This window comes from Amphiura filiformis, chromosome 4 (assembly GCF_039555335.1).
Source record: "Amphiura filiformis chromosome 4, Afil_fr2py, whole genome shotgun sequence".
Lineage (NCBI taxonomy): Eukaryota > Metazoa > Echinodermata > Ophiuroidea > Amphilepidida > Amphiuridae > Amphiura > Amphiura filiformis.
The window spans coordinates 70,469,391-70,497,238 of NC_092631.1; the positions used below are offsets into that span (position 1 = coordinate 70,469,391).

The window sequence follows — 27,848 nt, forward strand, 5'->3', positions numbered from 1 at the left end:
ATATCTTGGCCAAACAGTGAAGATGGAGGACAACGCCAGGGAAGAAGCTTTGATCAGAATAAAGGCAGGTTGGAGCATAGACCCTGGAAATAGGGTCTATGGTTGGAGTTGCTTTGGAAGATTCAAGGACATCCTATGTAATAAAAAGTTACCAATGTATCTGAGAAGTAGAATGTTTAACTTGTGTGTATTGCCAAAAATGACATATGGGGCAGAAACATGGACAACAACCAAGTACCTGGAACAGAAACTATAAAAACAGTCCAAAGAGAAGGAAAGGAAGATGCTACACATTACCTTATCTCCATTACCAAATGGAGATGGGCAGGTCACCTTGCACGAAGGGAAGATAACAGATGGACTAAACGACTTACATAATGGCAACCAAGAACAGGGAAAAGATCAAGAGGAAAACAGAAGAGGGGGTGGCGTGATGACATTACTGCCGGCCTACATGGGACCTACATGGACAAGAAATGCAAGAGACAGAAAACAGTGTGGAAGAATCATGAAGAGGGTTACGTCCAACAATGGTCGAACACAGCCTGGTGCGGTGAGGTGAGGAAGTAAATTGTATACATCTAATGTACTTAATTAAAGTGTATATGTAGCTGGGATGACAAGCCGTCCATCATATGAAAATGTCACCTTTCGTATTGAAGACAAAGCTTTTCCCCCCAAAACACCAAAAAATGTAGGTCTTTTTTGGGGAAAAAAGTACATCTTCAATATGAAAGGTCACAATTTTCAATTGATGGCCGGCTTTTCATCCCAGCTGCATACACTTGAAGTACATATCGTTAGATTTACAAAGTTTACATCGAGGACTGTGAAATATCAAAAATATCACATTTTAAATAATTTGCCATAAAATTTGTATTATATCGCCGTTTTCGAATGTCTGATGTGCTCTCAGGTCCCACCAAAATAATGTGCTATCCGATTCCTCAAGGAAATGTGTATTTCATTCTTTCTTAAATTATTATAATATTTGCACATCGTCTGCGCAACGTTACACCTTCGGAAGCAATATCTGGAGATGTTTAAAATATTTTGTCTAAAGGTTGTCGCATTACTAAGTTTAAGTGAATATCGCCCACATACGGACGGCTGCCTGCCTTTACTCCTTCTCCGGGGCCCCTTTTTATTTTGGCAGTGATTCATATGAAGCAAATCATAATCACGCCATGATTTCAACTCCATATTCAACCAACAAGTGTATTTCCAATAAACTGTTTGGGGAAACGATATTTTGATAACTTATGACGGCTGTTAACATGGCTACAACAACGACATACTGTTTGGTACTCTCTTTTCTGCTATTTATAACAGGTTGGTAGAACAGAAATGTTATTTTTATCTTATGATGTCAAAATTCAAAGCTTACTTTAAAAAAATGCATGATTAACATTAACGTACACAACTCTAAAACCGTATTATTAAACAAAAACCTATCAGTGGATGTTATGTGAAGAAAAATATATTTTCTTGATTTGTTTGGTGTCGTTGTTGGCATTTGTGAAAATGTTATTTACTACTCTACATTTGACTATGTATAACGTGACATTTTCGTGTGTCACCCATAACAACGACGAGACAGGTCTTTCCATACTTTCAAACAGTTTCCGTTACGAGGGCACGCCTTTCTAAAGACGGTTCCCATCATGCATTTTATTTCCGGTTTTTTGACAGGAGTCTGATTCAGATTTATAACCAAATATTTTCTTGATTTCCAAAACAAAATAATTCCAACTTAATATGCAATATGACTTTTTGATGATATTTGTATAAGTTCCAAAATGATACACGTACGAAGGGCGACTGATTTGGTAACTAAATCTTCAGATACATTGATATTGTTTTGGTAGAGAATGAGGAGAGCTTAAATGAAATGGGAACAGTTTTCACTCGCGATCCTGTTTTTCATCATTCCAGTATATACCGTTTACAAGACATGCAAAAATATATGCGCATAAAACTGGCATCACGAAGTGAAAAGGAAAAAACACTATTCGATCTTAGCCTACTTCAGTTGGCTGTTAATTGATACACATTGACTCAGGGTTCCACTACAAACCGTTGTATCATAATTGGCAATTATGTCTCATGGATACGCAAGCGATAATGAACTATAATTAATATTAGTTAATGAGTAATCACATTACCATGTATGCGACAGTTTTTAGAATCAGTTATTATCACCAGATATAAAATAGCCAAATAATTATGGTTATGGAGTTTCATTTTCATTATACAATAAATATGTCAAATATCAATTCGATTTTGAGAATAGCCTATCACTGTCTTTTTATGTGCTTTTACGTTCTTCTCTGCCGTATTGTGTTTTTACTGTTTCCATAGATACAAGCGCCATATTGGATTTAACGTGCCTCAGTTTCAGCCCAAGAATACAAATAAATGGTGACAATAATCATTTCATGGGTGGATTCACAAGTGGAAATGCCACTGGTGCAGTCGTAAACTTCGGACGAGCTCTTGATACCGGAACCGGAAGTGGCCTACCTCCAGGGTCTTTTACAAGGGGTCATGGGTCAACATCAGCGAAGATCCTGCGATTGCCTCAAGCTGGGAAATTAAACAGAGTCGGGGTGTTTTATTGTGAAGCGAGTAAAGAAGAAGTGGTAGAGAGGACTAATGTTATCACATTGGCGTTCAGTAGTAAGATGAAGTTATTCGTACTCAATAATTTTATGTTAAAAACTGTTTAATATGTATTTAACCCTAAATTTTAGATGTTGTTGTACATATTAAACAGTTTTTAACATTTATTTTCCTTGGTTATGTACACTACTTGAATCTTTTTAAGATCCATTCAAAGTTTCCCTGCTGGTCAGTTGGTACTGTTTTAGTTTGCTTTTTTGCTCAATAATGAAATAAGATTTAATGTTACGTGGACATTGACTTATTCCTTCCTGAATTCTTTCATGGAAATGAGTTTCTTAGTTAAAATCATTCTTACAATTAAAACTACTAAGGCTCAGATTTTATACGCAAATAAAGGGGGCAAAATTTAATTAACCAACTATATAAATACAGGGCAGAAACTACATCCATTTTTTTGCCATCATCTTGGCCATGCTTTGCTCTTTGACCGAGCATTATCATTCACCTATATATGTATTGGCATAAATGGAAAGTTGACCATGAGTTGCCATTGTATTCCGTGGTACAGACGTCTATAAGTGACGTCACATCGGCCAAATAACTTTTTAAAATGGCGTCGCCCATGAGTGCATGGTCATTTTCAATTAATTTCAATCAATGCCAGATATATCGAATGGTTATACATGCTGATTTGTAGCAACATAATAATCTTTACCGAAATAATAAAAGGAAAAAAAAGGTTCTTAGATTCCATTAATCAGTAAATAAATGGAGTACAATGCAACAAAGGGCCAATACTGCATCTATTTCTGCTAACAGAACTGTGTTACTTCAGGATGTTCTTTTAACCTCCTGAGAACAACATTACGGTAGCAAAGACATTTTATAGGATATATCTTAATTTGCCATTTCATAGGTGACATCACTCCATTGCAGACCTTCCAAACCGTCAGTTTGGGTGAATCGGTAATATTTGAAGTAGAAAAACCTCTTAACGCGAGCAAACTGAGATGGAGGCATAATAGTAATGATATAATAACAGAATGGAGTGGTAAGAACGCCGTGTACATTGATAGAGTCATGGTCAGTGATGCTGGTATTTATGAATGCTATTGGGATGGTCAGCGTGAGAGAGGAGAACATGCCATATTTCAGCTGATCGTACGAGGTAAGGTGATTTTCATAGTTACTAAGTTAAAAATACGTAAAAAATCTGATTGAATTCACTATCAGAAAAGAAAGTTCTATGTTAGGAATTTTTGTCCTCTCGGGAGAACACTTCGAGGTTCTTGGGAGGAACCAAAAAAGGACATTAGAACACTCTGAGGAACATTTTGGTTCTCCGCAAGTCATTTAGAACCTTCTTTGGTTCTCCAAAGGGTTCTAATTTTTTTTGAAGCTTAGGTCCGTATGCACAAAACAAGTTAGACTAGGTTTAACGTTAGACCCGGTATAACCATGGAGGTTACAATTAGGGAGGGCTCATTTTACTCTTTCCTTTTCCTCCTTTACTCCTTGCAAAGTCCAAAAGTTGAACTGCAGCCATCTAATATTATGTTGCATGTATTTGCCCTTAACAGGATCTACAATAATATAAAATAAGATATGTAAATACCAAAGAGATTAATCTCCATGGTTAGACAAGGTCTAATGTTAGACCTGGTCTAACTTGTTTTGTGCATACGGAGAGAGGTTACAGAGAGAGGTTACCCTTAGAACCATCAAATTCAAAAGGGGTTCGTGAAACATTTTACACAACCAATAAAGGTTCTACAGAGAACCATAAAAGTTCCGCCTAAGAACCATCGAGAACCTTCTTTTCTAAAAGTGAAAATAGCCTGTTAATTTCCATTAATACTTTATTTTGAGTTATCACTTCTATTGGTTAAAGCAAAACGAGATGGATGGAGGGGTAGTTCATTTGGAGGCAGTGTCTAGGATTGGTTTTCTTTTCCCCTTTGGGACTCCTAAGGCAGGTAAACACTTGGTTAGTGATATAGGAGCCTCTGCTTCCCACTTCTACTGGGAAGTAAAACACATTCCATCCTCTGTTTTCACATTCGGCTACCAGGTCTTCATAGTTACACTTTTCCTGGCGTACGCATTGGCTAGGTTCTCCTCCGATGGTACTGCCAATTCTATGATGATTGCATGTTTGGTGGTGGCTGAATAGATCATAATATCAAGCCGCTTGGCAGTTTCTGCTATTTCTGGAGGGAACACTATTGGCTTGTGCTACTCATCCATCAGGAAGATCCAGTCTCTAGCTATCTTCAGGATGTTTTTTTTTACTTCTGTCTTTGGAGTGCGTGCCATCTGCTGTACGGAAAGCAATGATAGAGATGAGTCTGAAGTATACTCTGTTGTTTTGCTGTTTGCTGTTAGTCTCATCAATAGATGGTGCCAGACCTGATGCTATTGTTCTTAGTGTTTGTCATGGCGCCAGTTGTACCTTCCATTCTCAAGCAAGTAGCTGCAACAATTCAGGATGTGGAGCAGAGTACAGTTACGGTAGTTGCAGAGTTGGCACAGTCCAAAATTGGTTTCCCCACAGTTTTAGATTAGCAGGTGAAGAAAGTTTGTCATGTATGAAAGAGTTCTAATACCGTATCCAGACATATAGGAGCTTCTTCCATGAGGTGTCAGTCTGCATGGCGGAGTCCCATTTCAACCACTCTCCTTGTTTAGCACATCCGTATAGGTAAACCGGCATATCTTCTTCATTCACTTCTCTCACCAGATTAGTGAGGCATTTTCTGTGCTCTTTCTGGCTCATGTCCTTAATAAGCTTTTGGGTTTTCTTGAATCCCAGTCCTGCCCGGTCAGTTTGACCTCGGCTCCTCATCTCATTTAAGATGAGGTGGCGCTCTCTCTGTTCCACCTCTTATTGGTTTTCTTATTTTACAAACAATAAACAATCTATAGTGTTTGGGTCTTTCCATCTCTGGAGTATTTGTTCAGATGGTATTTGATGACTTGCATCATTTGACAGCGGTGGTGAGTTTTTACAGCGTTCAAGCGTTAAAATGTGACAGTTTTCAAACAAAATCCCACATCTGAAAAATTTGCAGATGTGATTTAAAAGAAAGAAAAACATAAAATGTGCGTAACAATATTGCAGGATAGGTTGAATGTTACCGGTCATTAGCATAGTTTGCTAATAATCAAGGTTTTCAAAGAACCAGTAAAGGTTCTCCAAAGGATCTTTGGATGTATAAGGAACTTTTTGGGTTCTTTAAGCTTCTTTAACACACAAAGAACCCATGTTGCGGGAGGGTGGTCCCTATAACAAAAAGGTTCTAAGTTGCACCTTTTTCCCAAGAATGTTGTACTGTATTATATCAAAGTAATTTATGGAAACTCGGCATTTGTGAACATACTTCAAGTATTTCATAATTGATGTAGATAGGTGTGACAACTTGATATACTTTATTTTATAAGATGCAAATTTAACCAACGCCTTGCATTTTCAGGATGTGCAGCCAACAAATGGGGACCACCGGACTGTTTATATGACTGTCCTTTATGTTTGAATGGAGGAATCTGTGATGACCAATCAGGAGTCTGCGTCTGCGCTCCGGGGTTTACTGGAAGCAGTTGTGAACAAGGTAATGTTTGCTCACTCACAATCATTGAAATAAAAGGAATTGCCAAATTTTCGTTCGCCTTTAAAGTGAAATTTAGGGAAGAGGCATGTATGAGTCATATGTAGCGAGCAACTTTTGGGGTAACTCAGTACAATGTACTTAACATTAGTATAAAACTTTTGCATTTGCAGGGGTGTTGCTTTGATTATCTTTTGCAATTCGGAGTAGGGGAAACGATATTCGGCAGGTCATGACGAATATTCAATCACGCGAGGTACAAATACTTTCAAATAAATTGGTGTTCATACATTGGTAAGATGTTTCAAAAACAAAAACAATATTAAGAACTTTCACAAATAGGTAAAATTAAATGTTAAATTGTTGTGAATTAACGTTCTCTTTATAATTAATGACATCATTATCTGATGATAAGCAATAAAGTCAATCAATCAATTACGAACGCCAAAAGCGGATTTAAAAAAAAAATCAGTTAAGTATATAATTCAAATGTTTGACTCGTAGGCTACACGTGTTTATCATAAAATTGGGTGCCGATTATGGCCTGTCTAAAGAACGGGATTAAGATTACCATCATTATATATGTTATTATCCGGTGCAACCCACTCTCCCTACTAAAATGCGTATAGTAATCATTTTACAATCGGTCTTAAATGCTCGTATTGAACACTTTAGTGCAAAGTTGTAAAGCCCTACCGTCTTTGCGGGGATGTCAATCCCTTAAACCATGATGGCAAAGGTAAAGTCTGTGTTTTGTATCTTTAAAAAGCAATAAGGTGCTCAATATGAGCATTTCAAGACCAGTTGTAAAATGGTTTTACAGACATTTTACAAACTGATATACAGCATAATTGATTGCATCTACACCTGTTATTATTTTTGATATGACCGAATTTATTGATCACTTTGTTAATTTAGTTCTTGGGAGTAATAGATGGGGACAAGATGGCGGCGTAATGTGTTCGAGAAAAGATGGTAACGATCCACATAGCAGAGCCTGTCAGGGTACACTATTCTGTTTACCACATCCATATGGGTGTTCATGTGCGGCCAGGTATTATGGAATTGACTGCATAAAAGGTGAGCTTCACCATCACTTACACATTTCATTTTTCTATTAGTAAAAATAAATGCCCAATTAAAATGCGTCAGTCAAATTAATCTAGTTTGTAACAAGTGGCTTGCATGATGAGCAGTGGTATGTGATATTGCATGTTTATGACACTTTCAAACTTCGTTGCTAAGCAACAGTCAGCTGTACATAGAAGTTACCAGTAAGGGGTTTATTGTATTCTTAAGGTGTGGTGAGTAGTCCAACTCCAAAAAAATGCCAATTTTCATTGTCTATACATTATGGGATTAATGAAAAGTTACACCTTGAAGATTTGAATGGCTACGGAATGCAAAACATGCACGTTCAAACTTTGCTCAGGTAACTAGAGAGGGAAGCGACGAGTTACCCCAAATCACAGCAGCAGGTAGTGATTGAGCCGCCGAGTGCGAATATGTATTTATTTTGGAAGGTTCATGTTTGTTTTGAATTTTGGGACGTTTCTCCAAAATTTGATATTTTTGCTGGTATTTCAAAAAAGTGACATGCTAAAGACAAATCTTTGGGCATATACGTTGTTATTGTTAATATACAGTTCTTTTCAAATTGACTGCAATTTGGCGTTTTCGATGCGTTTTAAGCGTACCATGATATCTGGACAAGCTCCTTTTAAAATTTATGTCTGATCGTCGGCTTTTGCAGGCAACAGAATGCAGATTGGCTCAAGATAGATGTCGTATTCCTCTATGTGGGTCTCTTTGAATTCATTGTGACAACATCAAATTTTTCGTCTGGAAACAGGGTTCCTGGCTGAGTTCGAAACAGCTGTAGTTTTCGGTGCCGTATCAATATCTCATAAAAAGAGTACGACTTTAGCGAGTGTGTTTATATTTCCCGCATGAAAGCTTGCGTCTGCGTCTGCTTTGGATACGTTTATTGACAATTATTTAGATTTATACCAAGGATATATCAAACTGTTATCAAATTTGTGTTGTGATTGGCACTTACATGAGGTATATCTTTGTATAATGCCCTGCTATTTAGCAAGCCGGCCAATCACTGACCTTGTTGTATGGTTGAATGGGTACTGTGATGTGTTATAAGCATACAGTTTACGACTGAGTTGTTTAGAACCTGGTCAATACATAATCATACAGGGAACACAGTAGTTTGACAATGGAGTGAAAGACCCATTATTGATTAGGCGCGGATATTAAAAGCACAGCCCTTTTGCGTGTATAGCAGAAAATGATAAATAACATAATGTTTGGAATTTTGTAACTAAAATACTAACTGCATTCTGCATTCTGTATTTATTTATTTATGTTTATTTATATGTTTATTTACTGACTTATTTATTTGGTAGATTGGTAAGTTAGTAAGTAATTAGTAATATTCCATGATTTATCGGTTTATTATTAATTGTTGATAACTTGAAAACTTGATTGATTGATCGATTGATAGCCATTTCACATATTCCTAGTTTCTATGTAACGTCTTTGAATAGGCTCTCAACCCTCAATATGGAAATTCCATGCAGGAAATGTTTATAGGGCAGACATTGCATATAGGCCCTTCTTGTATTAAACCATAGAAATGTTGAAACTCGAAGTTCTTTTGAAATTATTGTTCCTCTTAATTTTCTGACATAGGTTGTCCAGATGGATTCTACGGAGCCAACTGTAAATTAGAATGTCACTGCCCTACTGACGTATCATGTCTTGATGACACTGGAGAGTGTAACATAAGTGGTGGACGATGTATGCAAGGGTGGTCTGGTAATAACTGTCAACGTAAGTATTCTTGCGTCAGCCACTCACCAAAAAATTGTGGTTGGGTTTGGGGTTGTGGTAAAAGTTTATTCTATGGAAATCAACCCTTTCTCAAAGATAATAAAAATTAGATACTATCAAGATGAGTTTGCAAGAAATGTACCTTTTTGAGAAATATCACATTCACAGATGTGTATGTATTCTTGAAAAGTAGAATATTTGAAACACATTCCGCATATCGACAAATAATATTGACACCCTTTCCGCCATTTATAGCCCCTCTTCACTTAATTCCCGCATATTGGTGTGCGAACATTCATTTTGTTATTTGTCATCACATGACAAATAAATTATGGCAAAATTGGTTTCAATAGCATGTTTAAATACCTCCTATTACCTTTTCAATGCCAAAGTGTCATAAATATGAACATTTGTCTTTTTTTTCTCTTCCTAATTGGTTATATTCAACATTGCATCAACTACAGAGAAATGTACAGGTAAGTTCAATGTAGCTTAATCTAAGCCCAGGGTTGTTTTATGTAACAAATTAGATAATTTGATGACAAATAAATCAAGGAATCCAATGGTGGTCATTGCAGTGATAAATAGTTGCAAATGATAATAATTTTTATTTACTTGCGGTCCACATGATTAACATAATTTCCGTCGATCTTTTTCAAGTTTTGTAATTCTATATATATTTTCTCACTTATTGTTTCAGTTGATTTGCATGCAAAACACCAACAAACTTTCTTGATACAATGATTACCATGATTACAATGGGTTTTACAATAATTGCAATCAATTGCAATGGCTTACTTTTCATTCAGTTGAATGACTTGATTACGTAGGATTGTAGGTATTATGTTGCAGTTATCACTTCACACAAAATGTTGAATATACCAGAAATACTTGACTTACCCTATGCAGGGTGGCCTTCGGTCTCCTCCGAGTTAACATTCTCCATGTATGTTGGGTCTGCTGTTCAGCATCCTACCGTGGTGTGCTTGGTCTTTCCATCTGGTAGTTGGGCAACACGGTAGCCTTGGGACAGTGAAGTAGTTCTGATAGGCTTGGAATAATTGCACTATGAAATCATTGTACTTTTATTGTTCTAATTTTGACATACACAGATCCTGGTCAAATACTGGATATCTCCGTCACTCCTAAAGGAGCCAATGGGTTTTTAATTGACTGGGAACCTGAAGCGAGTCCGTGCATACAAAAAGAATACCTCGTAGAATATAAACTGGCAAATCGTGATCAATGTGAAACCACAATGGCTGGGGAGATCAAACTAGCAGGTCGTGTTAAATCTACAAATTTTACTATCGAAGGATTGGAGTATTATTCAACCTATATATTCTATGTGACTACGACTCTAAATGGTACTTATAATGGCACTAATTCTCCAGGAGTGACAGTATCAACTGGTGAAAAAGGTAACATTTTTTACTCTGAATGTTTTGCTTGTGTTGATGGGCATGTTATAATCGAACATCATCATCATCTTCATCGGTGTTGTCGTCGTCGGTATCCTCCACCATGTCCTTAATTGTCGTACCGGAGCTTATTTCCAAGGACAAATATCCTAATTGAAACTCAGAAACACAAAGCGGCAAAATAGTATCATGATTGTTACTGATTGTTGTCCACGAATGATTAAGACCCTCGTACGCCATATTTATGATCCTTGCAAGTATTCCTAAGCAAATGAAATATGAAATTGTTGATGAAATCTGTGTAATGTGTAATATGTTATTTATTATAATGTGCAATATTTAATATTTATGTTTTGAGTTCACTTGTCTCGGTGGGTTGGAGGGGTCACACCCTTCGGATGATAGTGTTCACGCTCCTGGCTCCTTCTGGCTAGCCTACCGGGACAATATTTTAGAATTTTTTATTTGATGACATGCTTTGTGTATTTTTGATGTATTTTAGCCAGTTATGTAAATAAATAAATAAATAAATAAATAAATAAATAAATAAATAAATGAATAAACAAACAAACAAACAAACAAACAAACAAACAAACAAACAAACAAACAAACAAACAAACACATACTTGCTCCGATACCAATTATTAAGAAACACTCTGTTTTCTATTTCAGCACCATTTTCCGCACCATCCGATGTCATGGCTACCTTCGTGACGTCAAACAGTATATCATATCAATGGTCGGAGGTATCATGTGGCTCAAGACGCGGGGAAATACTAGCTTACCTCTACTTCGTAACAGATGAACGCCGGCAAGAGTTATTCAGTAACGCAACTACTAAATCTTTGACAGTGACCATCGGGAAACTTACACCATTCGCTAACTATAGATTTGAAGTTGCAGCAATAACAAAAGAGGGAGTAGGACCTTTATCAGAACCAATTTATATGACAACTAATCAAACGGGTAAGATTGAAAATATTTAAATATTTATTTTATGTTATCAAAGAAAGGCTATTTAAAGGTGCATATCTACATCACTATGCGTTCCAGAATTACATTCATTAAAAGATCTTATTCAGCAAAATATCATTTTATATAACTCCATGCGCATATATTCGATCGAGTAAAGTTAGTCCAATGTACAGGAAGCGTAAATATAAAGAGGAGTCTTCAATATAAATAGACATCATAACTGTCCACATATTTTGTGTTTGATTCTTTTATTCATCTTTCTCAAACCTCTCTAAATATTGATTCATCTCACCAGCACCGGGAGCACCAATTCTGTTGACAGTCGTCAAAGCAACCAAGTACTCCATAGGGTTGACATGGCAGGAGCCAGTTCATCCACATTACATTGTCGAGAAATATTTTGTAAGTCCGAAATGTGATTGCGATAGAACACTGTCACTTTCCATCTTATAAAACACATATTAAATCTGCTAATATAATAATAATATCTCGAGTGCACGCCAGTTGTTGTTTTTCTTTGTAACAAACGAGACATTAAAGGCCCATGCATTCAGTGATTTTGCTCATCCAGACGATCGTAAAAATCATCAAAATTCAGATTTTGGTACCTTTGTCATTGTCATAAATATGTAAACATAGCCTGCTAGTGGTTCAGCCGAAAGCCATAAATTTAAGACAAAAATGAATCTGTAATTTAGATACTGACAGTATCTAAATTACCTACATGTATTCGAATGGGGCTTCAACTTTGTTAATACTGCTGTTTTCTTTGTTTCTTGCCAAATTTTTCATTTCAAAAATACCTAATGACAATTTGAATGACTTATCCTTCACTTTTAAGCAATTTATAAACAATTTTAATTTTTTTTACACTTTCCCTGGGATCACTGAATGGGTCTTTAAGAGACGTTGCGGTATCCCATACGCCATGCGCCTTACGGCGGGACTCTGGCCCAGGATGTATCGAACATTTAGAGTCCCGCCGCAAGGCGCATGGCTAATGGGACATAGCGACGTCTCTATATTATTACACAACACAGGATTAATTAAGCGATTGACACGATTTACCGTAATTTTGAAGTATATTTTTTTTTCAAATGTATGTAAATAAATGAAATGCAAGTACCATTTTTTGATTTCAGGTTAGTAGTAAAATCATCACAAAACCATATGATCTCAACTTCCGCGAAGAATCCGAACCAGAAAACGGACAACTTATATACAACAGGGAAAGTCATACATTTGAGAATTTAAAACCTACGACAAAATACGAGCTCAAAGTGTTTGCATATTCTGGTAATGGAAAAGGAGAACATTCTGCCGTGTACCAATATACACTACCCGCTACAGCTGAAGGTAATAGTTACAAACACATTATTGGTGATTACTGTATTATTAATGCGGCATTCTTTCAATTAATTCTCAACTTCCCTCTGTCATTGAAGGTACAAATGAAATGGCAGAACAGAGAGCCCGACAGAGAGTTCACGATCTTCATGATCTTAGATTCTTTCCCAGAGCAGTCTGAGCTGTTGTTAGAAGGTCCCACAGTCAAAGAACCATTGCTGTACATTCCACAATGCGAAGGGTATTAAATTTGGTCACAAACACCCTCGTGCCATAACAACATATTTGCTGCTGGCTCTGAAATTAATATTTGTAAAAAGCGGTAACCAAAAATTGGATAATAATTATGATAAGTTAATATTGCCATATTATACTGAAATATGCGACATAAATAATTATTTTCACAATTTACCAACAAATTGCAGATCTCTCTACTCCAGAACAGGTGCCAGTAATACAAAGCACACAGATTACACCAACAACTGTCTCAATTACTATACCAAGAAGTTACTCAGAATTTGTCACGTAAGTTACTATTTAGAAAAGCAGTCGATATAATACACCCTGAGTAATTCAATTTGATTATATACGTTGGGAATTCCCTCTCATGTAATCACAATAACAAAATCAGTCAGATCTATTATTATCTTGGGGATTCCCAAATAACACAATGTGATCACTGCATTGCATCATGTAGAAAAACACTGTTGCTATTACGTGAATGTCAAAGAAAGTAGCTATTATTAGGCATGGGGATTCCCGGCTGAAATGTAAACAACATTTCGGAGCAGATGTATGAAAGTGTTTGATGTATGAAAGGTGCTTGCGAACCAGTCATTTGTTTTGCTTCTAATCGAGCACACCAGCAATAACAAAGGAGATTTGGAGTTCGCCAAAGTTCGAATCTTTGAAGAAAGGGAATATACTATTCTGTCTGGTTTATGAAACAAAATGTCTGCCAATGTAAGTGGAAACAGAGTGGATGAAAATATGTGCCTGAAGAAAGTGAGTCAATAGAGAAAGCAGCACCGTCTTGGAAGTTGTCATCTGTGCAAGAATTTTGTACGCAAAGGATTATGCAAGTCTGCAGTGGTTTTCATGGCATATAAGTTTGGATGATACTTCAGAGAAACTGATCAGCAACAAGAACAAGACGATGTGTATTATTCCCGGTATTATTGTACAGATTGTCATACCTTGTTGTAACGTAACACATAATAACATTCATATTGGGCATTCTTGATCCAAATAAAAACATGGGACACTAACAAATACATTCTACATATTGTCCTACAGAGGTTATCAAGTTGGCGTTGAATGGATACCAGGTACTGGCAGAAGGAAGCGGCAATCCGAACAGCATTACTTGGATCCCAGATTCCATGTTGCTGGAGAGATACCAAAATCCACTGTACACAAAATTCCAGAATTTGTTATCGGCGACAATGGCACATATGGCATGTTTTACAATGGCCCCCTTCTTAAGGGTCAGACTTATAAGATATACACATCATTTATTAGTAGAATCGACAAAGAAGTAAGTTGATTTTATGCAAATATTTTAAGATTAGTGAAAAGACCAAAAAAAATATTTTTGTTATATTTCCAGCATAAGAACAGAGGTCTCAATCCACCAACATTTTTTAGCAATATTTGTGGCGGACTCCCTATGGAGATTATGAAGTCCATCTGAATCTCTTAATTTGAGACCTAGAGCGTGACGTGTGCAACCAAAAACAATTTTGGGACCCCTTGTCCATGCTTTGTCTAAGTTTGTGGAATACGGTATGGGGTGGCTATTTTTATATGCAAAGGCATATCATTATACAGCATGACAGTGGCATCTTGTCATGCTTGTAGAGACTGTTAAGTTGTTTTTGGACCGCCCCATACATTATGTGGAAACATGATTTTGTTGATGGGAAATGGCCCCATGAACTGGTTAATAAGTGACTCAAGTTACGAGGAAATCACATACTGTGATTAAGGATGCTCTGTGGAAACAATGATATACGAATTGAATTGCAATTTTTGTCTTGTATTCACTCACTTATAGTCATATGCGGCGTCTTGGTCAGATGGGAGGCCTGTAGTTACATCATGGCCTGGTAGAACTCCAATGTTGGTTGACCCTGTTAAACCAACGACAAAGGAGCAAGAAAAAGGTAACTTCATCAATTGCTTTGTATCTGATTATGGCGTATAGTAACTAGCAATTAAGTAAGTTATGCCCGAAGTTATGGTTATTTTTCACAACGCTCCTGTTCTTCCCATTATCCCCTGCCGATTACGGGTACGCGAGTGGGTCACTCTAGCTGCTGTTTGCATGACAAATCTGTAAAATTGGACTATATTGTGCATGTGTTTGCATTAAGCTAATCTTACCAGAAAAAAAACCATGTTTGACATTTCACCATAAAAGTGGGATTGAATCGAATTATTTCTATTGTTTCACAAATCAGTATAATCCCGCTTTTATCAATACTTTGGTATTATGCCATCAATACCCGTAACCAATTCCTTAGCCAACTTAAGTTTCCAAAGGAATTCCTGTCCTTGTTCAGTCCTGCTTTCCAGAAAGTGACCGTCACCTGATGTAATTACTTGTCACATGTTTAGAGTTGGTAGAATATGACAAATTGTTTCAAGTATTTGTAACGTAATGTTAAATAATCGTTATGAGAATGCCGAATCTGGATTCGTCTCTTTGATAAATTCATGTTACACGTGAATTCTCTTGAATTAGTTAACAGGGGATCGACCGCGAGGCCCTGCACCGTTAAATGACCCTTTAGGTCACCCTCTTTCGCTCATTTATCGCTTTGAATCACGTTTGGATAATTGATATGTTGCCCTCCATGTTCGCTAATTCAAGAGAATACATACGTAACAACAATTTAAGAAAGACGAATCCAGATTCGACATTCTGCCAAACTTATATTGTATACTTTATAATTTTGTCAGCAACATACCTGATATTGGTTTTGTTTTACCCTGGTATTTATCTGACTTATTTCACAGGTTATAATAAAGATCAGAAAGTGATAATAGTATTGGTAGTCATCATCGTCTTACTCGTTATTGCATTTGTAGCATATGGGCTCAAAACAAGGTAAAGTTGTCGTCAATTCCTGCATGTAGTGAAAGCCGCTCAACTTTAATTTAAATAAAAGATGATAGATATCACAATTGCCCAACTTTATTAGTTTCACCGAATATCCATTTATAGGTAAAACTTCGAATAGAAAGTTAAAACAAATTATAACATCTCCGCCTTAAGATTTGAACGTTCACGTTCATACTAATTTGCTAACTTTTATTGACCTCGTACAACCTGATTGCTCTGAGCAATGCTGAGTGGGTAAGGCTATCTATAGTTTCTATTCTTTCCCCTGTTTCCTCCGTTACTACTTTGTTTGCTCTGGGATGAGAATATGACCTTTTTTTAATGGGGTCTTTGGGTGAGAGCCAAAAGAAACCTCAAAATCAGTGATACTGATAGACGACTCGTTGCTGTTCAGATGGAAATATTAAGGTCGAGGTCTTTGGGGGACAGATCTAAATGAAAAATATGGGGTCTTTGGGTGACAGAGCATGTGCTGGTAATGGGGTCTTTGGGTGACAGCAATGGTGAAAAGGGGGATTTCAGCACATCACATCATAGCTCCCATTGGGCGCCCATTCCCTTTTTAAAGGAATTTTTATTTCATTTGTTTGTTATGTATTGGCAACCTAAAATATGACCACACCTGCACGCCACTTGTGTATCGAGATTTATATCAAGATTTTTCTGAAATAACTTTTGTTTGCTTGTATTTTTTTTCCATAGGCCGCCGGGATCGATGAACAAGGTAGTAGTAAGATGGAATAGATTATCGTGAAGTATGTGATATTAAGGCATGAGGGGAAGTAAGTCTTCCGCGGCAAATTAAAAAGGAATTAAAATTAAGATTCAAAGGTGCCCTACATTTCTGAAATGTACTGAAGCGTATAGCGCTATGAAAGCCTAGACATCAGATGATTCGCGATGACTCAGAAAGAGGTCAAGCAGTTTGAGATGTCTGAGTGTTTATAATTATGTCTTTTTCCCCTTCAAAATACACAACAGCAGATTGAGAAGTTAAGGTGAAATTAAGAACAAATTGAATTCAAATAATTATTAAAGGACTATAATATTGCACCTTCAGTTCTACAGGGCGTTTGTAACCATCCCAACGGGGGAACACACACATGAGAAATTACCCTTCAAATGCAGACACACATGAATTGTAGATGTCCGCGGTTGCCAGAACTTTCCAGGTTGGCAAAAATTGCACGTTGAAACATATAAACATATGGATGGTGATTTCTCTAATGTGGCCCGGTTGGATAGTTAAAATTGAATGTGTGTGTCCCCGGTTGTATGGTGGTTTCAACGACGTGTACCAAACGTCCCTGGTTGTCGGCGTTTACAAGTAGTGTGGGGTGTAGGGGTGTGTGTGTGGGGGGGTGTGTGAATGGTATAGATCAATGAAATTTAAACATGTTATACTTAAAGACCCTTCTATGAGGGAGTGCAAGATTTGATTCATATCTCTGCTAGTTCTCAAAGCCCGTTGCAGAAAAACGAATACGGGCTGCTGTGCCATTAGACATGACTCTTAACTTCTGTTGTCTCTCTCCACCCAGGTGTATAAATTGGTATCGGCATAGTATAATGCTGGAAAGGTAAAACACACTTGTTGTACGAAAAGAGTGGCGAACCTCTACCAACAAGTTAATTCAGGGAGTCTGGCCCAAATGCTAAGGAAAATGAGATGACTTAACCTGTTACCTTACAGTGTCTGGATTGGAAATGGAAAGATTTGGTAGCATAGATGGGCCATGGAACATTCAGTGGTGCACCAAAACGACAAAAAGGCAGAAAAAAGAGGAGAAAAGCTCAAGGATAAATTATAAATAGAGCAATGTTTCATTTTGAAATGTGTGAAAGCCTTATTACAAGCAACATAAGAGCTTATAAGCACCAAGACGAGGGAACGTGAGCACAATGCCCTGTAAGTTTCTACACATATCTGAGGATATTTGTAAAAACTCAAGCGTATGAATTCTAGTGTAAATGTGTGTAGAAACTCAAGTGCGTATCAAGTTAAACGAATTCATTGCAGACAAATGAGGTATATAGTTTCCTGTGGCAATGAAGTAACATTAACTAACAAATGTTTATTGTGTTTCGACATTTATTAAGAATTAAACTAAAATATATATTTTCGCGATTCACAATACGATGCGATGCCAGCGGTTGCTCTTGCCAGTCCAATTTTTGACCTCCAGGGTCGATATCGCCGTTGCAGCCACCAATGAATACCGTAACACCTCGACCGTCTACAGGCATATATAGAGCGCTTCTGATGAAAGCTAAATTAATCCAGGCGCCATTGTGGAATTTAAGCAAATAAATTACAGATCCAAGCATATGCAAACAAGTATTATTGTAAGACCAACCTATTGTATTGGCATATTTACGCATGTATCGTATTAATTTAGCTTTCATCAAAAACACTATGCTTGTAGACGAGGTTTTATACGGTATTCATTCCAGTGTCATAAATAATCATGTTAAAACAGCTTCACGAAGGTTTCCATGTGATCAGTGGAGAGACAATATATCTGCTATTACTGCAAATTGCTGTTTTAGTGTATATTCGACATTTTAACAGACAATGGCACGTGTTACTGTTTTGTGCTCGTATCACGCGGGCTTTGGAAATGACGCCCTGTGTATTTTGGCCTTTCCCCGGCAACCGCTGGAGGCGCATTGTATTGTGACCTTTCATCCCTGTGATCCATTGATACTACATGTAATGACTTCAGATTTCCCCTCCTGTTAAATGTTATTGTATATTCAGTAATTGTATTGTTAATGTAATTTTATTGTAAATTATTCGAGCCAAATTGTATAATATGGATTATCATTGTACAGTGTACATATCGTTGTATTGGTTAATAATATGTTTATAATAATTGCAACATTTCGAATTTTATTTTATAAAGGGTTATTATGAGACAGACTGTTAATAATAGCAACTTTCAAAATTCAAAATAATTGCAACATTCAGCATTTTATTGAAGGGCTTTTATGAAACAGATTGTTAATAAAAGTGGCATAATTGAGGTTTTTTATCTTACAACGATTATTATTTTGTACCGTTCTTGGAATAATAAATCGAGGGTTGTGAACCAGAAAGCCTTAACTCACAATGAAAACCATTGTGAGCTCTCAACCCTCGACATTCTTGCAAATCACTTTCTGAGCTCACCATACATCCCAGGGAGATAGCTCGGGATTAGATTATAAGATCATGGAAGTTTAGTGCCATCTACTAAGTCTGAAGTAGTGGATCATAAACGTTACTGAGATTGTAGTCTCCTACATCCCTGTTCATAACTGCTTCTATTACTGATCCTCACATTGACTCTCTTATCCATCATACGTGCCCCTAGAATTATTATAATGATTTGCCCTGGCTACATGGTCTGTATAGTGAAGCTCTTAATTGGCTCTCGGATATTTGCCCTTTTTTGATGTCTCAATTTTTCCGCATCCGTCCTATATTTTTACAGTTATATTTAAAATCTATCACATTTCCTTGGTAGTAATGGGATAAATGCTTACGTTTACTGGACTTGCTTGACAGAAAGGGCAGAATAGTAGGAAGAGAAAGACAGTAGCAAAGATAAGCATGATAAGGAACATACACAACAACAACGTTAGTTAGCTAAAATAGACAATAACTGATACTTAATAGACAGATCAACAAATCATCATCATATTCATATTTTTTATTTTCATCAAAATTAAAACATACAAATAACAAAACATGATAAAAACGATGGATGAGATACAACTAGAAGCAGAAGCCTGTACATAAAAATAAAATTGAACCAGATATTTGAGGGAAAATGGTTATAGTGGTAGTACTGTATGTTGCAAGATTTAAAGAATGTCAGAAAGAATCAGCGGAACTCTTGAATAACTCATGAAGGCATGCACATACCACAGTTCCAAAGATGCTTGTGCTGTAATCTTTGGTTATCAAGCTTGGTGAGTCCAACGAACATGAGCGCAAAATTCTTGACAAAGAATATGATTTAGGGGCTCACCGCATCAAAGAATCTATGTGGATAAAAATTAAAAGAGCTCCAAACACCATGAATATGAACAGTCACGTGTTTGTCTGGGACTTCTGGGCTCTAGTGCGCCCTCTGTTGGTGACCAATCAACCAGAAGGAAGGATCAAGTACCATTACTCAGATGATGACCTTCAACCCAGATGGCCGAAACTGTCAGGTCAGTGAAATATAAGAACATTCTTACAATAATTATTGTATCTCACAAACCTTATAATGTATTTCTTGAATAGTCCTGAATACAGAATGCAAACAAAATGCAAGAGACCATGGTTAACCTGATGAAAGAACATTGTGAATTCTATTGGCAAATCATTGCAAGGGCGAGAGAAATGCGCATACTTGTCCACTGGAATTGTGTTGATTTTAAAGCGATATTTGATATCACCATCTGGCGAGAAGTACTATGGAAATGATTACGATCCATTGGAGATACCGGTTCTTTCGTTATCGTAAGCATTTACAGCAACCCAAATGGTTTGAAGCAAGTAGTTGGTGTGAGACAAGGATGCTCTGGATGCCTCCTCTCTCCAAGGCTGTTCAGCATATACCTCGAATTTGTGATGTAAGAGTCCCGGGTAAGAGTAAGATGTCCAGAACATAAGCAGCGGAATTCACATGGGTAACATAAACAACGCCCGCTGTGCGTACGATCCAACCCTCATGGACGTTGATGTATTCAAAAAGCTCCAAATTACCACCGATGAATTGGCGAATAGGCTGCAGTAAATCGGGGATGAAAATGAACCCTACAAATGAAAGATCCACAAGATATCACACTGGACAATACACCAAGTGGAAGAATTTGTTTTTGTGGGTATATAGTATGTGTCCACAGTAGTGGTGGAAGTCAAACGGCGTACTAGATTAGCATATATATTAAGCATTTGGGATATTAAAGGCATGCACCATCTGGTCAAACCAAGATATCTCAAGGTCACTCAAATGATACCTAGCTGTGAGAATCTGTACTGGTCCCTTATTCTCCCTATTGCCATGTACCTACGGAACAGAATCTTGGTCAGTGCGTAAATCAGACCAAAGCAAGCTCCAAGTAATTAACATGAAATATCTTTGGTGTTAGGCCAATGGACAAGATACGAAGATCAGATGCTGTCTGAACATAACAAAGATCATACTTGAAGAAGTATCCCAACGACGAAGAGAATGGGTTGGCAATGTTCTTCGTATGCCCAACCATCGTCTCCCTCTTCAAGCTTTAACGCCTCCATCGATGATCTGAATTCGGAGTGCTAATCACTGGGCATCAACACGATCAACAGCGCGTGAGGCGTGTATTGTCATTGCTAGATATTTGACTCCGTGGAACGGATTGAAAATGAGGTAGTTTCGTATGAATTATTTTATTTCGAAAACGGAGCGGTCAATTGTCAAAATTCAATAAGTATGTGACAGCTGATATTTTCCTGAACCACATCGGTTAGGCCTATTTAGTTATGTTTGGTTTATGCGTAAAAATACCCATAAAATGCAGTTTCCGACGATACAGTTCTTTCATCAGGGACACTCTGTATCGTGTACGCTGGCTATTACATTTTATACATAAAACACCGATTTGTTTTAATTTGTGCACAATTATTGATAGATTTTCCATATCTGATCTTTTCAGAGCCCATACTCTCTGTTTGCTACCCCCCGATTTTTTACTGGGGTTTCTCGATCAATATAATACACCGGTAAATCAGAAGTGATCAGTACGTGAGCTTTATTACAATTATGCTGTTACATTCGACAACATACTTTTACTGTATGACCATTTATTGAATTCAACTGAATTAATGCGGTGCAAAATTAAGATATCGTCAATACATCCTGGAGAACAAAAACCTCTAAATGTGACCTGCCACCACCACCAAAATTAATGAGCGTAAAGTCGCAAGTTGGTAGTTTCGCAACGGCCTGGCTACTGCGTTGGTTATCTATGTTGCGTTGTGAATGGCCCATTGTGCCCCATTCACAAAGGACATACAAACAAAGAGCTTTTAATAAACATAGAGTGGCAATAGAAGGCATTGGTCCTTTGTGCCGATTTGGTTTACCGACACGCTATTCATCGAGAGGTACCTTTTGTTCGGGACAAAGGGCTAACTGTCCTGACAGCGTATTAACGCTATAATAGCCAGGCTACTGGCAATAAGTGATCAAACAAAAGTCACGTGAAAGCGCTTCTACGAGCGAGAGGTACCATTTGTTCCCATACAACCCAAGGGTGTGATTGGGTACCCTCTTCAAGTTTTAACACCAGAGAGACTTTACTGTCCCTATGTGCCACCCACTCGTCTAACAGATGGAAAGACCCAAGTTCTACAACACGACATAGGGATGCCACTACAAGAAGCTGAACATCAACATGATCAAGCTAAAGGAAGACTGAAGTGGAGGAGGGGAACTCGTTTGAAAGGGCCACAACGGTCTCATGAGGATATCATATAAGCTCATATATGAGAAGTCATATCAAGTTAAGTAAGTCAATGACAAAACCAGTGGTTTTAATGAGGGGGTTGTATTCCACAGTGACCGACACACCCATCTATAATCCACTATAGTCCAGTAGGACTAGTGAGAAACAAAGATCAAACTCGAAAATGAAATATGTATAGCCACTTTTTAAAACTGTACACTGCAAAAACAGTATAACATCTAACACTTTTTTAACACAGTTTACTTTTACTTTGTAAACGTGTTCAGAGCCTGGTAATAAACATGTTTTGAGTAGTGATACCTTAAAATTACTAGTTCAAGGCTTATCGTTGATCTTGATCAATAAATACTCCTTTTATTCAACATACTACTCACTAGACCGTAGTACGCTCGCCCATCGTGAAAGCTACAGGGTGTCCCTGAAAGAACTGTATCGTCAGAAACTTAATTGTTTGGGTATTTTCACGCCACAACCAAACATAACTAAATATCTGGTGTGGTTGAGGAATAAATCAGCGATCACTTTGACAATTGACCACACCGTTCTTGAAATATAAGAATTTTACGAAACTCCTCCATTTTCAAACCTTTCCACGGATTCCAATCCCAATCGATGATCTGAATTCGGAGTGCTAATCACCATGATCACTGGGCATCAACAGCGCATGAGGCGTGTATTGCCATTTATAGATATTTGACTCCGTAGAACGGATTGAAAATGAGGTAGTTTCGTATGAATTCTTTTATTTCGAAAACGGAGCGGTCAATTGTCAAAATTCAATAAGTATGTGATAGCTGATATTTTCTTCAACCACATCAGTTATTTATTTACGTTTGGTTTATGCGTAAAAATACCCATAAAATGCAGTTTCCGACGATACAGTTCTTTCAGGGACACCCTGTATCGTGAACGCTGGCTATTACATTTTATACATAAAGCACCGATTTGTTTTCATTCGTGCACAATTATTGATAGGTTTTCCATATGATATTTTCAGAGTCCATACTCTCTGTTTGCTAGCCCCCCCCACCCAATTTTTTATTGGGGTTTCGCGATCAATATAATACACGGGTAGGTGTAAGTGAGCCCTTATTACATTTACGCTGTTACATTTGATCACATACTTTAACTGACTCTCATTTATAACATTTAATTATCATGACCATTTATTGAATTAATGCGGTGCAAAATAGAAATATCGTCAACACATCCTGGGAAACAAGGCAAAAATGTGACCTGCCATCACCAAATGAGGGTAAGGTCGCCAGTTGGTAGTTTCGAAACGCCCTGGTTACTGTGTTGGTGGTCTTTGTTTCGGTCGTGAATGGCCATATTGTGCCCCCATTCACAAAGGACATACTTCTGGCTTGAACAGGTGTGCGGTAAAGAAAGCCATCCACTCATTCAGCCTGGATGTCTCAAAACTACCAACTTGCGACTTTATACTCATTTCGTTGTGGCAGGTCAAAAATCCTTGAGCACTAACTATAACCCTAGTGCTCGAGGAGCAACACTTAAGACTGTTGTGGATATCTCTATTATGCTTTAGGTTCAAAGGTTTGTTAGGACTAATATTGACATTGAATGGGCGTCAAAACAAAATTAAATCTGTTTGTGTGTTTGCATAGCCTATGGGAGTGTAGCACAATCCCGGGGGAGCTACAATCTGAGCTGTACGGCAATGATAATGCAATCTTGGAAAAAGATCTTGGGACACTTTCCTGTCAAGAACGGAAAACTGACCCATTGAGTAGTAATTAAACAAGGTCATTTGACGAAAGAAATATGCATAATGAAGCTTTAAATTAGCTACTGGTCTCAAAATACGTTATACAGCATGATCGGTAGGTGTAAAATATTCGTCGTTTTGGAAGGTACTATCAGTATCATGTGAGTGCCTCCCCTAAACCTAATTTGCGCTACTTAAATACTTACGAATACCATATCCAAAACCAAAGTAGTTGTAAAGGACATTAAATGAGCATGGAGTCATCTTGTAACACCAATCGTGAGCTGACCAGAGTGTTCATTTGGTGTGTGCCTCGCACGCTAGGAACAGCCCTCACCAAGTGTTTGAGCTACGTTGATGGAATTCAAGTAATAAACGAGCCTTTTGTTAGCGCATTTAACTTTGGTCCTGAGAGTCTTAGGGCAAATTCCGGGGCAGAAACGAATACGGATCCTGTCAAAAAATTTATGGACAGTGCTTCAGCAGTTCAGAATGTATTTGAGAAAGCATTTGATGACAGCAAATGCACATACGGGTGGGTACGACAACAACTAGAGGCTGAATACCCAGGAAAGAAATATTTATTGGTTAAGGACCAGGCGTTTTGCTTGAATGAAAAGTATAACAGTATTCCACCTGGGTTTCGACATGTTTTCCTAATCCGTCATCCCTACAAAGTATATCCTTCGTGGAAGCGTCTACTTACTAAACTATTTAACCTGGATCACGATCCAGCAAGTTTGACTGACCTCGAGGAACTAAATCACCAACCATGTGGCATGGTCGAAATGCAGTTTAACCTTCTCAAATATGTTCAAGAGAACTTGGATCCTAACCCTGTTATTATAGACTCTGATGATCTTCAGAATAACCCAGCTTCGACACTGCGTCAATTCTGTGAAGCTGTTGGGATTCCGTATAATGACAGTCTACTGGAATGGCCGGGGAATCGCGATATCATGAAAACATGGATAGGATCACGCATTGCTCTGCAAGGGAATCTACTGGAGAATGAAGGTGGTTTTTATGAGAATGCTTTGAGAAGCAGTAGCTTCCTTCCCAGTACAGCAACACCCAATCGTAGCGAATTGTCAGAAGATGTTCTGAAAGTTGCAGATGACGCTCTGCCATTCTATGAACAAATGTACCAAATGCGTCTGAAACCGTAAGATATTCGAATATATTTGAGTTGTACAGATGCGAACAGCTTCAAAAATAAAAAACAAAAATAAAAAACGGAGACATATTTTCACAGCAATTATTTTATACTGAACTATAACTAAACATTTTACTTTAAATTCCCATCATTATTGTACATAATCTTCACATGAATTATACGGAGAAGTAATCAAGTCCATATTTCTTCATTGCTTGTTAACAATTTTACCTTCAATGACAAAGACCTTTCGTGATCATCATGAGACAGGCGACTATTTGATTCGGTGATATTTATGTGCAAGAACTTTGAGGAGAATTGAATGCACAGCTATTTAATGCACTGTAAAATCATATATTAAGATTTGTAGTACTAACAATTGATTTGGTTTAGAAGAATATTTATTTTTTACATGCGCCATTATTTTTTTTAATTTATTGAAATTGAAGACTGAAAAGATTGTTAAATACAACGAGGGTTGTCAGCCAGAAAGCCTCAACTCATAACCACCTGCTCCCACAAAATGAGCATAAAGTCGCCAGGGCACTATATAGAAGATACAGTCCATTAATCAGGACAAAATTTAATAGAAAACAAAAGACATTAAGGAGGAAATACAGGGTGTCAAAAAAAAGAGGCCCCTCATTGTGCCCTCATTTTTGCCTATTTCTGAAAAGTTGATCAAATATATTTTGATATGTAAAGAAACCTTTAATTGTTAGCTCTAATAAACCAAAACAATTATTTCAATCGGCTCACAACTTTTGAAGATATGCCCTTTTAAAGACAAGTACCGTTTTTCACTCTGTCCACGGATAGCAAACATAGTGGTTGGGATGGGTCATGCTCTGGAGTGGCCTGCAAGATCACCAGACCTCACACCACTTGATTTCATCATTTGTGGCAAAATCCAAGATCTTTGCAAACGTATTACTCGCTATATTCTAAAGTATCCGGCGCACAAGGTTGGTACGCAACGCAATTGATGCAATGAGGACTAGGGCTGAAATCTGTATTCGTCAAGGAGGCAACCAGGTAGAGGGCAGAGCAGCACAGTAAACTCACTTCAAAAGAACCAAAGACAAAACTAAACAGCCCTTTTCAGGGCTACTGTTTATTCCAAAAAGAGAAATGACTTATGTTGTCAATAAAAAGAAAGCAAGAAACAATAAAGTAAGAAAGTAAGAAACATAATAAAACAAAAAGGCATAACATAACCGAGAAAAACATAAGTAATTGCAAGTATAGCAAAAGAAGTCCCATCACACATCAATTTCGCCCAAATTAATGACACTTAACAAAATCCATAACCCATAAGTCCACCGGTAAAGCCCATTCCCTAAAATAAAGTTGTTATTTTATAAAGTTATCATCGAGGAATGTTTTATATTCATGCATGGTATATGCACTTTAGCCAAACCTCCTCCGTGGACAGAGTGAAAAACGGATACATTTCTTTAAAAGGGTATATCTTCAAAAGTTGAGAGCCGATTGAAATAATTGTTTCGGTTTATTAAAGCTAACGGGTAAAGGCTTCTTTACATACCAACATATACTTGATCAACTTGTCTAAAATAGGAGAAAAAGAGGGTGCAATGAGGGGCCTCTTTTTGTTTGGGACACCCTGTATTGAATCAATTTGACCTTGACAAATTGTGTTACCTGGATAAGAAAGCACCCAAGATTGTTAAAACTTTTCTTTTTCGGATTTCTTGCAACAAGACAAATAATTTGAGATCAGTTTCATCAAAATCAGAGCAAATTTCATTTTCACCCCAGTGGACCTCTCACGTCACAATGTTACTCTTTTCCATAACTCCATAACCATGATAACCATGGTTTGCACGATTGTAGGCATGTAAACTGAAATCAATTGCACTAATACTTTTGTACGTGAGTTTTGCTTAAAACGGATTTATAACTTGTGCCAGTTAGTTCTATACGAATCCCTTTCATTCACTGTTTGAGCATGCTGTAAGGTTTTTGGAAGTTTCAACCTGAATTGTGATTTTTTTAGGGCACATCACTACATCAAGATTTTGTTTCGCAAAATACAGTGTATTAAGCCTCAAATTGTTTGTCTTGTTATAATAATAATAATAATTAAATAAAAAGAATAGTTTGCACTATGCAGGACATGCGGTTTCCTGGGTAACACAGCAAAATGGGACAGTATCCATTCAGTCCCATTGATTGTGACCTTCGGTTAAGGGATCAGATATTTAACAGTCATCGAAGTAAACTTTATAAATCTAAAGATATGTTAATTAAAATGTAAACTGGCCTCAAAAAGAAACCTATAATTTTCACAAGGTCATATCTTAAAATCCTCTCCATAAAAATGAACAAAATTGCACAGGATTACTTCAATACTCTACTCTAAACACATGTCAGTAACCAAGCAGTTGTCCAACTGACACAACAGCAAAATGCACTGACATGGAACACCTTTCTGGACCAAAATTCACATCCCAACAGATTTCTACCGTTGGGTTCCAATTATTCGCATGTGAATGTGGTCCATGAAGCTGTT

The 27,848-nt window shown here is 37.3% G+C and overlaps 2 protein-coding genes across 2 annotated transcripts; both read left to right on the forward strand.

Moving 5' to 3' along the window:
* The first annotated feature begins 1,156 nt into the window (after positions 1-1,156).
* On the forward strand, positions 1,157-18,971 carry LOC140149585 (uncharacterized). Its single transcript, XM_072171662.1, has 17 exons — positions 1,157-1,332; positions 2,362-2,679; positions 3,542-3,793; positions 6,099-6,233; positions 7,149-7,310; positions 8,934-9,074; positions 9,539-9,550; positions 10,160-10,495; positions 11,168-11,461; positions 11,766-11,872; positions 12,613-12,826; positions 13,243-13,342; positions 14,114-14,354; positions 14,874-14,982; positions 15,839-15,929; positions 16,647-16,699; positions 17,486-18,971. Exons 1-16 carry the CDS (start codon positions 1,263-1,265, stop codon positions 16,696-16,698), a joined length of 2,634 nt encoding a protein of 877 aa, XP_072027763.1. The 5' UTR covers positions 1,157-1,262; the 3' UTR covers position 16,699; positions 17,486-18,971.
* A 5,442-nt stretch (positions 18,972-24,413) lies between these two features.
* Positions 24,414-27,660, forward strand: LOC140151335 (uncharacterized). Its single transcript, XM_072173644.1, has one exon. It carries the CDS (start codon positions 24,414-24,416, stop codon positions 25,326-25,328), a length of 915 nt encoding a protein of 304 aa, XP_072029745.1. The 3' UTR covers positions 25,329-27,660.
* Positions 27,661-27,848: the final 188 nt, after the last annotated feature.

Bases quoted from the DNA above. Each gene is read 5' to 3' on its own strand.
- LOC140149585 (XM_072171662.1), top strand. From the start codon at position 1,263: ATGACGGCTGTTAACATGGCTACAACAACGACATACTGTTTGGTACTC. The intron at 12,827-13,242 runs GTAATAGTTACA...AACAAATTGCAG, and splicing joins ACTACCCGCTACAGCTGAAG to ATCTCTCTACTCCAGAACAG. The intron at 13,343-14,113 runs GTAAGTTACTAT...ATTGTCCTACAG, and splicing joins AGTTACTCAGAATTTGTCAC to AGGTTATCAAGTTGGCGTTG.
- LOC140151335 (XM_072173644.1), top strand. From the start codon at position 24,414: ATGGAGTCATCTTGTAACACCAATCGTGAGCTGACCAGAGTGTTCATT.